Source organism: Sander lucioperca, chromosome 3 (assembly GCF_008315115.2).
Source record: "Sander lucioperca isolate FBNREF2018 chromosome 3, SLUC_FBN_1.2, whole genome shotgun sequence".
In the NCBI taxonomy this organism is placed as follows: Eukaryota; Metazoa; Chordata; class Actinopteri; order Perciformes; family Percidae; genus Sander; species Sander lucioperca.
This window is the reverse complement of record NC_050175.1, coordinates 38,885,892-38,900,891: the sequence shown is the minus strand read 5'-3', so window position 1 is coordinate 38,900,891 and position 15,000 is coordinate 38,885,892. Positions and strand designations below refer to the sequence as shown.

The window sequence follows — 15,000 nt, the reverse complement described above, 5'->3', positions numbered from 1 at the left end:
TATTCTGTTGAAGTTTAAAACTACTGGATCCGCCCAGAGCCACTCTGGTTCCATAACCAATCGCTAACATTTGGTCGTGGTGTCGGCTTAGCATCGCTAGCGTTAGCCTTAGCCAACTCCTTCACCACTAACGGAGCGAGCTGGAAAATCAAACTGTTCCCGAACCCCGTGGGGAGGAGGGCCACAACATCATGGCCACCAACACAACTCAGCAAAGACTGTTCTTGCTCGGGCTTTAACTTCTGGATATTCGGCAGCGTTGCCACAACGGACCGAATGGCTTCGCTCGCATCTTTCTCCGCCGCCATTACGGAACTACAACTGGCGGAGCCAGGCTAGGAGAAACAGGCCACACACAGAATAGTGTGATTCATCAGACAGTAACGGGAGATAAAGAAGAGGAGAACAGACGATAGATGGATGAAGAGGAACAAAGAAGAGGAGACTTACGGAGAGGAATGCGTGGACGATGTCTGCCTTGATGGAGCTGAGAGGTTTGTCTCTGATCACGATGAAGATCTGCTCCTCTTTCTCCAGGTTGATGAAGTTCCCGAACCACGACTTCTTAGCCAGTCTGCAGGGAGGAGACGCAACGTGCTTCAGAACAACGTACATCTCAAGTAGTTTTATCCGATGGTGGAAGCATTGCAGAAATTGGTGTTGTTTTGTCCAAATCTAAATCTTATAAGTAGGGTTGGGTACCGAAATGCGGTGCCAATAGGGCACCGGTTCCCACCTAAACGGTAGTAACGAGACCGAATAAGAACGAAAATTTCGGTGCCTTATTTCGGTGCCTGACTTTACACTACACTCAACAGCAGGTAACGTTAGCCTACCTTTAGCTAGCAGCTGGATTAAACAGGGTTAAAATGCTGACAGCTAACGTTAAACAGTGTAAAGTGTGACTGTATTTCAACAGTCTGCTCTGCAGCGCAGCAGATGACGACGTCGGAAAAACACAGACGGTGCGTTCACTGAAACTGGTAACCTACAGCCTCGCGCTGCATTCAAAGTTATTGTAAAATACCCTTTTCCCATCTGGTGGTTGTTTTTGTCATTCAACAGCAATTTACTGGTGAAATAAGTTATTGTTTATTATAAGTTATAGTTATTACATTACTATTAAATCATTTAATTTTGACCATATGGCCGTAGCAATAAACAAGTTGTTCTTAAATGTCGCCAACTGTCTTTTTTTTTAAACTTTCTTAAAACGTATCGGTTTAGGCACCAGCACCGTTTTAAAAGTACCGCTTTAGCACCGGTATCGGAAAAAAACCAAACCATACCCAACCCTACTGATAAGTCACAGTAGAAGAGGAACCAGCTGATTCTGGATGTTGGTTAACCCTCCTGTTGTCTTTGGGTCAAATTTGACCTATTTTCAAAAAGTTTCTATATCAGAAATTTGATATAGGTTTCTTTCAACCAAATTTTCAAAAGAAATTACGTGGATACAACGCAAATTGCATTTGAATTTTTTTTTTTTTTTATAAAAGAACGTTGAAAAAAAGGACCAAAATGTCGGGAACAGCTTCAAAAACGTGGGGGAAAAACACACAAAAACGTCAAAAGGTGCCGAAAAAAACGTCCAAAACGTTGAAAAAAAGGGGAACACTTTACTTGAAGGTATCGACATAATGGTGACATGACACTGTCATGAACGTGTCATAAACGTTATAAACAAGTCATAAACGTTTATGACTTCTGTCATTAAGGGTCATTCGGTTTTTGTCAACAAGGTTACATTAAATTAGTTTGGGTTGTCTTGATTTGACAAATTTACATTAATCAAAGTGACATTACCAGAAGTTGTCTTGGTCATGACAAGTTGACATTAAACAGGATGGCGTTATGTCAAGTTGTCATGACAAAGACATCCTCTGGTAATGTCACTTTCATTAATGTCAATTAATTAAGTCTCGCTTCTAAACCGTCTCTGGCCCCGTATCTTTAGTTCTAGGAGATCTCTGGTCATACTTACTCTGGAGAAGAGTCTGGAGTCAGACTGGACATGTCTTCCTGGGTGGGAACTGTGGAAATAAGAGGTCAAAGGTCACAGAGTTAAGTTGGTGTGGGGGGGTCACACATGATATGGAGCTTATGGCGTCCAAAATTTGGTGGAAAGTTTGTTAATTAAGATAGGGAATTATTGTTCACGAGAACTGCACTTAGGTGAATGAAACTAATTGGCACGTGCTGTGTTACTGTGTATTCTGATGACTAAAAATGCAATTAAATATATATATATATATATACACACTGTGATGCTGTACAACAAATGTCTCTGATTTAGCATCTGTCCCTATTCAAATAAACGTGAAATGAAAGCGTAATCGCGACTAATTTCCATTAATTTCACAGCCCTGAAAGAAACTAGAAAATATCCACATTTAACAAGCAGGAATCGGAAAATGTTTGAGTCTTTATTTTTCATAAAAAAGCCATACACCGAATAATTATCTAAATAGTTGGCGATTTAATCCAATAGTTGACTTCTGATCCATTAATCTTTGCAGCTCTACTTCACATTTAATTTGTAGAAACTGTGGTTATAAAGATTCTTCTGTTTGTCTGATGGACATAGGGGTAATTCATAGGAGACAACCCAATGTTGAACTCAAAGTTACGCCCTTGCAGATGGATAAATATATAATGTGTGCGTGTAAATGAGATCATCATGGCTCTGTTCAGTTTGTGTGGAGCGATTTCATGGCAGTAAACTACCTAAACTAATGAGATAGTTATCTTGCGCACAACGCGGTCCGAGGCGGCTGTTTCTCCTGATAAAGGCTGGCAGCAGGTGAAGTATTAAACAGCAGAGATGGATTGTACTTATTCCCCTGAGCTATGAGAATGCAGTTTGATGCATGAACACGCTCTCTGCTGAATACATTATCATACAGATCTGATCTCAATAAATCAGCAGGGGTTTCCAACCTTTTTGGTCCGAGGTCTCACGTACCCCTTCATTCCCAGGCTGCGTCCCAAATTCCATACTGTCATGCTAAATAGTAGCTAAAACAGTATGTGAGATGTTTTAGTATGTCCAAAACCTTAGTGTGAAACCAATAGTACGCAACTTGCATACTATTTCCTGTAAAATATTACAGTATGCAAACACTGCAACATGACATCATGACTTCGCGTAAACATACACGCCACTTTCCTAAAGCCAAGTGGCGTGTTATCTGTACGCATTTTGAGCTATGTCTAAGCTGTATACAGCGGACGGCTGTCTGCAACGTAACAGCGTAAACATACACGCCACTTTCCTAAAGCCAAGTGGCGTGTTATCGCGAGGCTATGTGTTACCGCGAGGCTACGGTTGGGTTTAGGAAACGCCACACGCAGGTTGGGTTTAGGAAAACAACAAACGTGGAAAGGAAACGTGACACACGGGACACATTCCCCGGTCTCCTGGGTGAAAGTCCTGTGTTTGACCCATCCTACACCCCGACCAACCTCCCTAAGCAGATTTTCGCCCTTTCATACTACTCGCTACGACGTCAATTCACACGCAATCGCAAGGTAATGTAAGTCAATGGAGGCCAAACGGCGTTGATAAACACGCTAAAAAGCGAGTATGCGTCTTGATAACACGCCAGTAATGGCATACGGATTGGCGTGTCGTACATACGCCACTTCATGAGATCAGTCTCTTTAATGAGGAAAGTCAAACTTGTCTGATGTTAGCTTGTTAAATGTGAATATTGTTCTAGTTTCTTCTCTCCTCTGTGACAGTAAACTGAATATCTGAGTTGGGGAGAAAACAAGACATTTGAGGACGTCATCTTGGGCTTTTGGGAAACACTAATCACCATTTTTCACTATTTCTGACATTTATACCACGATTAATAGACAATGAAAAGAATCCTTAGTTGCCGCTCTAATTATAATACAGATAGGAGAGGATATCATAAAGATCTGATCTAAATAAATCATATACAGAAGTCTTTTTGGTAACACTTTACTTGAAGGTATCGACATAACTATGACATGACACTGTCATGAACGTGTCATAAACATTATAAACAAGTCATAAACGTTTATGACTTCTGCCATTAAGTGTAATTCGGTTTTTGTCATGACAAGTTGACATTAATCAAAGTGACATTACCAGAAGTTGTCTTGGTCATGACAAGTTGACATTAAATTAGTTTGGGGTATCTTTGTAATGACAAATTGACATTAACCAGGATGATATTACCAGAGGATGTATTTTGTCATGACAACTTACATTACATTTCTTTGGAGTGTCCTTATTAAGACAACTTGACATTAAACAGGATGACATTATGTCAAGTTGTCATGACAAAAGACATCCTCTGGTAATATCATCCTGGTTAATGTCAAGTTGTCATTACAAAGACACCCCAAACTAATTTAATGTCAACTTGTCATGACCAAGACAACTTCTGGCAATGTCACTTTGATTAATGTCAACTTGTCATGACAAAAACCGAATTACACTTAATGACAGAAGTCATAAACGTTTATGACTTGTTTATAACGTTTATGACATGTTCATGACAGTGTCACGATTATGTCGATTCCTTCAAGTAAAGTGTTACCGTCTTATTTTAATCTAAAAGAACAATCTGACAACAATCGGTCAGTTGTTTCCTTTAAGTCCCTTCTTAACCCTCATGCTGTCCTTGGGTCAAATTTGACCCTTTTTCAAAATTTCTATATCAATTTTTCTTATTAACTTCCCAATTTTAGTTACCCCAAATAACATTGATGAGTCTATACAACGCATTTCGGCAAGTACAACTAATAATCTGATTTATTTTTGTGTTATATTCAATTTTATAGCATTTGGAGAGAAAAAAATGAAATGGTTTCAAAACAGTATTCTGAGTAAACTTTGACATAAACCAGTCTGTGATTATCCATCAACATATGTTCATAATTTCTGCTTTTTTAACAATACAATTCGGTATAACATCCTATAAATTAGGTTTATTGACCATCAATTTCAAAAATAAGTGTAAAAACTAAAGTTAATAAGTTGGTGTGAGTGGTGGTTATACACAGTAGTAAAAAAACCCTGTTGAAAACGTTAAAAAATCTTAACGATGGCTCAACTCCATCAAGTGTCCCAGTAAGCTATTTCAGTGAGTCAGCATGCACAATACCAGGGCCTCTCCTAAGTGGAATGCAGCCATCATTAATGCTTTTGAATGCACCTGTGCTTTTCCTACTATGACATGTCAACATGTCTGCCGTGAAAAAGGTCTATTATTACCAACGCTGTACACGTTTTTATTTGTTGTTGTAAAAACCCAGTAATGGCACACGAATTGGCATGTCATACATATGCCACTTCATGAGATCAGTCTGTTTAATGAGGAAAAAAGAAGTCAAACTTGTGTGATTAGCTTCTTAAATGTAAATATTGTTCTAGTGTCTTCTCTCCTCTGTGACAGTAAACTGAATATCTTTGAGTTGGGGACAAAACAAGACATTTGAGGACGTCATCTTGGGCTTTTTGGGAAACACTAATCCTAATTTTTCACTATTTTCTGACATTTATACCACGATTAATAGACAATGAAAATACTCCTTAGTTGCAGCTCTAATTATAATACAGATAGGAGAGGATATCATAAAGATCTGATCTAAATAAATCATATACAGAAGTCTTTTTTTAATCAGTTGTTTCCTTTAAGTCCCTTCTTAAAAGCTTGAACCTCCTCTGAACTCGTAGTCTTTTCAAAAGGTTTCTCCTATTCTTACCGACACTGTACACGTTTTTCTTTGTTGGTGTAAAAACCCAATGTTTTTATGAAGGCTCTGTTTTAGGGCTGCAACTAACGATTATTTTCATAGTCGATTAATCTGTCGATTATTTTCTCGATTAATCGATTAGTTGTTTGATCTATAAAAATGTCAAAACATGGTGAAAAATGTGGATCAGTGTTTCCCAAAGACTAAAAGGACGTCCTGTCCTGTCTAAGAGGATGTCTTGTTTTGTCCAAAACTCAAAGATATTCAGTTTCCTGTCACAGAGGAGAGAAGAAACTAGAAGATATTCATATTTAACAAGCTGGAATCAGAGAAATCTTAATTTCTTTAATAAAAAAATTACTCAAACGATTAATCGATTATCAAAATAGTTGGCGATTAATTTAATAGTTGACAACTAATCGATTAATCGTTGCACCTCTACTCTGTTTTATTGCTTTGTGAAGCACTTTGTAAAGTGCTCTATTAATAAAGATAATTCTTATTACCTTGCATTTTCCTGCGGTGGAAGCGTGGCGAGCCCAGGAAGCTGTTCTTGATGGAGTTGAGGCGTGTCCTCCAGGGCATGCCGCCGATGGACGGGCTGGGCGGTGGTGTTGGGCTGGGCGTGCCAGCCGGGCTGTCCTTGGGCGTGTGCACCGGGGTGCCTTTGGGGGTGGGGAGAGGGCTCCCTCGGGGGGAGGGGTGGGGGGTCACCTGCGTGATGGGGACAGATTTGCCGTTGTGGTCAGGGTGGAGGTGGTAGCGGCGACGTGGCGACATGGGAGCCACCGGGGAGAGGGGGATGGAGAGTTTAGGGGGGACGGTGAGGGGAGGGTGGCGTCTCACTCGCGGGCTGTTGGGGACACACGGAGCCAGAGGCTGGCACGGCGTGGACGGCTCAGATTTGGGTGTGGTGGGGGTCTGGGTGGTGTTGGGGAGGGGGTTGGATCTGGTGGTCTGTAGGGGCTTCTCAGACACTTTGGGCTTGGCGGGGAGGGTCTGCGTGCGGGGGTGCATGAGGGGAGACCCCATCTTTGGCTGGTAGGAGTTGGGCGTGCGTGGCCCCACCCCGTTGAGGCGGACCTCGGGGGAGTGGGTGGGGCTGCAGTTGGGGGATTGACACAGGTCTGGGGACTGAGGTGGGATGAAAAACCGCCGGGTGGGCTGTGATTGGTCATGACACAGCGGCAGAGTCAGCCAATGAGAAAGCGAGGCCACAGCCAGAGGAACACCACAGCCCAATAAAGGTTCATTCCCATTAAAAAAAAAAAAAAAAAAAATATATATATATAAAAAAACAGGAAATAAAAACAGGAGTGTGGCAGATGGGTTGAGAGGTGGAGCAGGCAGGAAGTGGTGAGAGTGCAAGAAAGAAAGAAAAAACAGAACATGCGATTAGCAAAGTGGTCAGCCAATCAGGAGGCAGCAGTGGAGCATTCATGACGCATTAACAGTAGGGATGCACCGAGATCAAACCTGCTGGACCCAAACTACCTCCTGTCACTTTAGTGCTCACCTGTCTGACATGTTGCAATTTGTAAAAAAACATATTAAAATTTGTATTACACAACATTGAAGTAATGAAACATTGACACATGATATGGAGCTTATATCGTCTGAAATTTGGTGGAAAGTTTGTTAATTAAGATAGGGAATTATTGTTCACGAGAACTGCACTTAGGTGAATGAAACTAATTGGCACATGTGCTGTGTTACTGTGTATTTTGATGACTAAAGATGCAATTAAAAATGTCAACTGTATTTTCTATATATTTGTTTTTCTGAGAGTAATAAACTAAAGTCAGTAAACTGTCTCAGTAATGTCAGTCACACAGAAATATCCACTTAAAGTCAAGCAATAGTTAAAGCGTAACTCTCGCCAAAATGCAACGTAGGGTCTTTTTGTGAATGTACCCGAGTCAAACTTTCGTTTAAAAGCATATTTAGGACGGAAACACCACTTTTAAGATTGATCATATTTTCGTTTTTCAGTCAAATGGGCTTTTGAATGGGAGTGCTAGGGGCACTACTATGATCGCATCAAAATCACTATTTTTAAAAACTTTGCTCCAAGTATCACCAGGGGCTCTACACCTTAACTCCAGCATTGAGAACATTGTTTGTGTTCACAGAGTTTACTAAAAAGAAAGGTTTTGAACAACTCACTTTAGCAGTTGGTTTTTCCGCCAGTCAAAAAGTGTCGATCACTGAATGTGAATGAACGGACTCCATAGGAGGAAATGTCATTCTTATATGAGGCTCCTTTTTCAACTACGAGGTCAATATTGTTTTTCACTAACGACAAAACAACAAATTATCCGTGCATTTATATGGAACTAAGCTTTAGGAGCTTTCCATCTTTACTCTCCTCCCCGACCAAGAGCGTTTACTTATAGCGCTAAAAGGACGGCAATAGTCCCGACCAAGCGCGTTTACTTATAGCGCTAAAAGGACGGCAATAGTCCCGACCAAGAGCGTTTACTTATAGCGCTAAAGAGACGGCGCTAAAGGGACGGCGCTAAAGGGACGGCGCTAAAGGGACGGCGCTAAAGGGACGGCAATAGTCCCGACCAAGTGCGTTTACTTATAGCGCTAAAGGGACGGCGCTAAAGGGACGGCAATAGTCCCGACCAAGCGCGTTTACTTATAGCGCTAAAAGGACGGCAATAGTCCTGACCAAGCGCGTTTATAGTGGTGTGGTATGGAAGCCTGTCAGTGAAGAACAGAAACTCCTTAAACCAAATTGTAAGATGGGCAAGTAAGATAATAGGATTAAATCAAAGGAACTTAGGAAATATTTACACAAATCAGCTGTACCGGAAAGCAAGTGCTGTCTTGAGTGATCGGTCGCATCTCTTAAGGAATGATTTTAAGTTACTTCCGTCTGGTCGCCGGTTTGCGGCTTTGAGATGGAAAACAAGACGCTATAAGAATACTTTTGTTCTAGCTGCAATTGAATTCCTAAATAATAAGAGAGAAGTTTTAGTACTTGACAGTTAATATGGATAGAGGATATGTATGTGTTATGGCGCAGTCTGTCATGATGTCTATTTGTTTACTTGTAAATTTGTACATGAAATAGTTGTATGTTCTTATGTCTTTTATGTGGATGACCGAATTCTTCTTTTTATCTGCAAAACAATTTTACCTGCGGGTATGAAATAAAATTACCTTGACCTTGACCTTTACTTACAGCGCTAAAGGGACGGCGATAGTCCCGACCAAGCGCGTTTACTTACAGCGCTAAAGGGACGGCAATAGTCCCGACCAAGCGCGTTTACTTACAGTGCTAAAGGGACGGCAATAGTCCCGACCAAGCACGTTTACTTAAAGTGCTAAAGGGACGGCAATAGTCCCGACCAAGCGCGTTTACTTACAGCGCTAAAGGGACGGCAATAGTCCCGACCAAGCGCGTTTACTTACAGCGCTAAAGGGACGGCAATAGTCCCGACCAAGCACGTTTACTTACAGCGCTAAAGGAGACTTTTAGCGTCGATAAGAACGACAAAGGCACCTGGCCAAGCGTTCATATTTTACGAGATGAGTGTTGAACATTCACAAAAAGACCCTAGTGTGATGATTGTGTATATTTCTGTTTCCTGTTTTATTTTGGTAGTCTGTTTTTCTCCCTTGTCTTGTCTAGTTGTACTTCCTGTCTTGTGTTTTCCCTCCTGTCTGACTGTTCTGCCCTGACCTGATGTGTTTCACCCGTTGTATCACCTGTCCCATGTTTGCTCGTTACCTCTTGTATTTAGCCTCTGTGTTCCCCTTGTCTTGTGTCAGATCATTGTGTTGTGATTTTTCTGTATGGTATTCTGTGAGAGTTTGTGTAAGTCTACCCCTTGTCTTGGATTCCTGTTTTTGTATTCTTTGTCTTTTGGCTTCCTGGACATTTTGCATTTATTTTTGCCCAGCTCTCTTCATTGCTTGGATTTTAGTTATTAAACCTTTTGAACTCGACTTTGCCTGATGTGTCTGCATTTAGGTCCGCCACATTCTCTCCAACCGTGTCACACCTAGGTTGCATCTTGGCGAGAGTTACGCTTTAATGTTATTGCTTATAAAGGTTTAAAGCCTAAAGTTAAATCAACACCTTGAAATTGTTTCCCTGGCATTTGAGAAATACATATTTTTGTACCCAACGGTCAAAACCTCCAACATCTCAACAGGCTGACTGACAAATCCTCAGCTACACATTCTTAACACTCCCTTAAAATCAGGGTTTTAGTCGACAGAAGGTTTTCGTGATTACGGTCCGATACGTCGGTGCATCCCTGATTACCAGCAAGTGAACCAGCTCGAAAGCTAACAGATTTAGCTTTATCCTCCACTTGGGAAAGCGGCCAGAGTGCATGCACAGTGCTGATACACAATGCTGTGAAATGAATGAGCAGATTGCTGATAGGACGGGTCAGAAACTGAGCCTGAGTCTCTGCTCAGAGCAGCCTGTGTGAAGTCTGCTCGATGTGAACGGACAGGGACGATGTGTGTGTGTGAGTGTTAACACCCTAATCACAAACTTAAAGGGTAATTTGTTTTGTTTTTTCAACCTGGACCCTAATGCATTGGTGTCTAAGTGACAAATTGGTCCAGTATTGAGCGAGAGCACTGTAACCGACAGCCGTGAACCGGGCTGCAGTGTAACCCTATACAGGACAAATGTTCAGCATCAGTTAGCGTCCACTAAAAGTTCTGTTGTTGCCGCTGACAGACTCAGATTATTATTCTAAGTATCTGACAACATTATGGAAAGGATCCCTACAGAGATAGACCTTTTAGTTAAAGAGTAAGATCCTTTTAGTTTAACCAGAAACAGCCCCGAAATCCCCATCACCAAACCAACCAGACTCCATGTAAATAATCAGGACTTTTAGTGTGTATAGAGCCAGCATATTTCCACCAGACTCCATGTAAATAATCACTACTTTTAGCGTGTATAGAGCCAGCATATTTCCACCAGACTCCATGTAAATAATCAGTACTTTTAGCGTGTATAGAGCCAGCATATCTCCACATGTAAATGGGTGAATTAAGGGTTTATTTCAACCAAACCAGAGTGGTGATTGTTGGAACAGTGGAAAGACGAACCAAGACAGCTTTTGGTGGTTTTGGCGATATAGATTTCGGAGCTGTTTCTGGTTAAAGTAAAAGGATCTTACTCTTTAACAAAAAGGTCTATCTCTGTAGGGATCCTTTCCATAATGTTGTCAGACACTTAGAATAATAATCTGAGCCTGTCAGCCAAAAAAATTTAATTGAAGGTGTGAAATTTCCCATTAATATTACATTGCAGCTTGTTTCTTAATGCCAATTTCAGCCACTTAGACACAAAAACATGGGAAAATAGGGTCCGGGCTGGGAAAAAAAAGTTACCTTTTAAGTGCACATTCTTGATTCTTCTTTCCCCCCCTAATGGGCCTTATGCAAGAACCACTCGTACAAAAAGCTACCAGCTTGTAGCTTTCAGTTATTTTCTCCTATTTAGGAGTATGTATTTTTGATACTGACACAAATGGCCCCCAAAAAGAAGCCAAAACATTTTGATGGCCCCCTGGTGGCTGGCTGGCTGACTTTAGTAACGGCTTCTATGAGCAGAGAGCGCATTTTAAGCGTCAATATTGCATTTGATCATGTTCATGTAATTGTGGGAAGCCAGAATCGTGATTAAAATTAATTTTCGATTCATTGTGCAGCCCTACCACAAATGGATCAGAACTGGAAGTGCACTGCCGAGTGTTTACAGAGCTGTATTATCGAAAACGTCCTGGGTTCGACTCCAGCCTTGGGACCTTTAATGCATGTAATATCCCTCTCTCTCGCTCTTTCCCTTATTTCTATATCGTCCTGTCAAATAAACGCAAAAATGGATGGCAGGAAACCTTATATTGTAATTTAAGGGCATCGGTTATGCTAACAATCTCACAAACGCAGGTGGCATACATCACGTTGAAACGATCAATTCACGACAGTTAATTGTGCAGTTAAGTTAAGAGAGTCAGTTGTATCTGAGCTGAAACAAACCTAACATTTAGGAACATGTTCTTGCATGAGGCCCAGTGACTTTTACTCAGTACTTTTTAAACTTTACATAGTTCAAACAAATGAACAGAAAAGGAGAATGCACCATGGCTTGAAGAATGGGACAGTGACCTTCATTAAAAGTCAATGTTTCTGCGGGCTTTGCAATGTGAGTGTTTGATGTTCGACAGGCCGTCCTTGCTGAGGCTTAACTTAAAAATCAAGCACTGCTTTGCTGAAAACAGAGAAGCTACAACGTGGAAACTGCCGGTTGATTTGCACGGTTAACCTTTCTACTTTGTCACTGCAGCAGCCGTTTGCAGACTTATGGATCAATTCTTCAACTAATGTGCAGCTGCATGAGAATCTCTTCTGTGTGGACCTTAAATAAATCACCGAATCTCATCTGGAGTTGAGGTGTTTGGCCTCCGATGGATCCGGTGCCACTTGATCTAAAGCTCTGTGACGTACGGTACCAACCCGTTCTCACTCCGAACTCGTAAAATACGGACATTTGGACAGTGGCTGTCACTGTGGCTGACAGTGGCTGTCAGCGTTCTGAAGTGACGCAAAAAGCGCCCTTTGTATGTTTTGTAGAACAGCAGCAGCTACACGGGGTTTGGAGATGACGTAGCACTAAGAGCGACTACGGCAGCGAGTAGAATGAAAGACTGAAAATCCGCATAGAGAGGTTGGTTAGGGGGGGTGGATGGGTTACACAACACAGGACTTTCACCCAGGAGACCGGGGATCATGTCCGGCGTTTCACGTTTCCTAAACCCAACCGTCCCGTTCTTCTTTACCTAAACCCAACCATCCCGTTCTTCTTTACCTAAACCCAACCATCCCGTTCTTCTTTATCTAAACCCAACCGTCCCGTTCTTCTTTACCTAAACCCAACCATCCCGTTCTTCTTTATCTAAACCCAACCGTCCCGTTCTTCTTTACCTAAACCCAACCATCCCGTTCTTCTTTACCTAAACCCAACCGTCCCGTTCTTCTTTATCTAAACCCAACCGTCCCGTTCTTCTTTACCTAAACCCAACTGTCCCGTTCTTCTTTACCTAAACCCAACCGTCCTGTTCTTCTTTATCTAAACCCAACCGTCCCGTTCTTCTTTACCTAAACCCAACCGTCCCTTTCTTCTTTACCTAAACCCAACCGTCCCGTTCTTCTTTATCTAAACCCAACCGTCCCGTTCTTCTTTACCTAAACCCAACTGTCCCGTTCTTCTTTTCCTAAACCCAACTGTCCCGTTCTTCTTTACCTAAACCCAACTGTCCCGTTCTTCTTTACCTAAACCCAACTGTCCCGTTCTTCTTTTCCTAAACCCAACTGTCCCGTTCTTCTTTATCTAAACCCAACCGTCCCGTTCTTCTTTACCTAAACCCAACAGTCCCGTTCTTCTTTTCCTAAACCCAACAGTCCCGTTCTTCTTTACCTAAACCCAACTGTCCCGTTCTTCTTTACCTAAACCCAACCGTCCCGTTCTTCTTTACCTAAACCCAACTGTCCCGTTCTTCCCGCGAGTCATGGAAACATAAGCCCACCCACGACCTTTTCCTTAACCTAACTGCGTCAAAAGTGATGCCAATATTCCCGACTCAGCACGTTTAGATAAATGCGTTTAGATCTGACGCTAAAGGAGACTTTTAGCGTCAAGAACAACGCCAAAGGCACCTGACCAAGCGTCCGTATTTTACGCGATGGGAGTGAGAATGTGTTGACGGTACAGCCTGCCTTAAAGCCCCTCACATCCAGGCCACATGACGACCCAGGGTGAGAGGATGAACCGCGGCTGACGGTTTACCTTCTAGTTCTCTCAGCAGTGTGTCTTCATTTTCAAAGTATAAAATAATATAGTGTTGGTGTAGAATCATTGCTTTGAGTCAGCATGGAAATCTAAGGACACGTTGATATTTTTTCATAATCGTATATTAGGGAGTCAGTCCTCCCCCAAAAAACGCTCCCATGAGTCATTTGTTCAAGCAGCAATTACAAACTATATTTCAGTTTATAGTGGCGGCGCTCTCTAGTGGCCGTAGTAGTTATGGCGGGAGCAAATCAGAAGTCAAGGCAGTCTGGCATTGCCAGATCTCCCTCCACAGCACTGCGGAGGAAGGTCTGGCTAGTCCACACAGCATTCTGGGATAGGAGAGAAACGTGCTCTGGTTGATTGGCATTTCTTTAAACCAATCACAATCGTCTTGGGCGGTTCTAAGTTCCGGACGGAGCCACGGTGCCTCTGCTAAATAGTCTCAGGAAGGAACTTGTTTTGGTGGAACATGTGTATGTTCAAAAGTAGTTTTAGTCTGCATTGTTTTCCATTTCTGTTGTTGCATGTTGATGGTATTAGTGTTGTACTGTTAACTGTGTGTATTTTAATGTAATTTTAAATTGGTGTTATTGATGTATATCTGTCGGAGAAGTCAAAGACAAATTTCCACTAAGGTGGACAATAAAGTCTAATCAATCAATCAACAGAAAACTCAGATTGGACAGATAGTCTAGCTAGCTGCAGAGATCTGCAGGGTAAATCCAAGAGAGAGGGATACAATGTGAAGTCTGAACCTGCAGTTAACGCTAGAGCTGGAACTACTTTATCAGACCTGTCTATTTCGACATTGCAATTATAACTTTCATATTAAAAGCTATTAAAATACAGTCAGTTGCCAGTTTGTTCTGTCTGCTCTTATTAATAAAACATTATAGCATTATATGAGGGCTATAAATAAAGCCTCCAAAATGACCAGTGCCTTTCTTAAAATGTTTCAACAAAAGAAGAACATTATAACCTTCATAAAGGAGAATTTATTGCCGGCCTGTTGGAGTATCCCCATCCAGACCGCAGGCGTTAAAGATGCCCTTTTTCACTCTGTCTCATGCAGCATTTTAATCATTTTTTCACCAGGGGGGGGGGGGGGGTCTAACTGCGTGTCAATCACTGCTCATGCACACGCATTCATTCCCCTTGTGGGGGGAGGGGCTTAGGAGACCGTTTTGGGCTTTAGCAGAAAGGGGGGAGGGACTGAGAAGTTGTTGATGTTCAAATTTTTTGGCTAAGTCCTGGATCTTCACAATCCTACCTACGGCACCTTTAAAAGGACAATAGTCTGGATCAACGGAAGTACATTTCCAGGATAATTGCCTAACGTCCCTGATGTCCCTCCCCTTCCTCTCTCTGTGTGTTGCCGTTCTCTAACTCTGTTCTCTTCAGGAAACAACTTAGTGAGCTAGCGAGCTACACGC

General features: G+C 41.9%; 1 protein-coding gene across 11 annotated transcripts in view; it reads right to left on the bottom strand.

Annotated features, from left to right (window-relative positions):
• Window positions 1-15,000, bottom strand: part of LOC116067348 (serine/threonine-protein kinase BRSK2-like) — a 214,891-nt gene that overhangs the window by 16,279 nt on the left and 183,612 nt on the right. For 7 of the 11 annotated variants that reach the window (XM_035999726.1, XM_035999728.1, XM_035999732.1 and 4 more), the window contains 3 exons: window positions 6,240-6,897; window positions 1,985-2,033; window positions 451-574 (listed from right to left, as the gene is read on the bottom strand). In XM_035999726.1, coding sequence (XP_035855619.1) covers window positions 451-574; window positions 1,985-2,033; window positions 6,240-6,897 — 831 coding nt within the window. The remainder of the gene's footprint in view (window positions 1-450; window positions 575-1,984; window positions 2,034-6,239; window positions 6,898-15,000) is intronic. The other 4 variants (XM_035999733.1, XM_035999735.1, XM_035999734.1 and 1 more) reach the window with 1 other exon arrangement.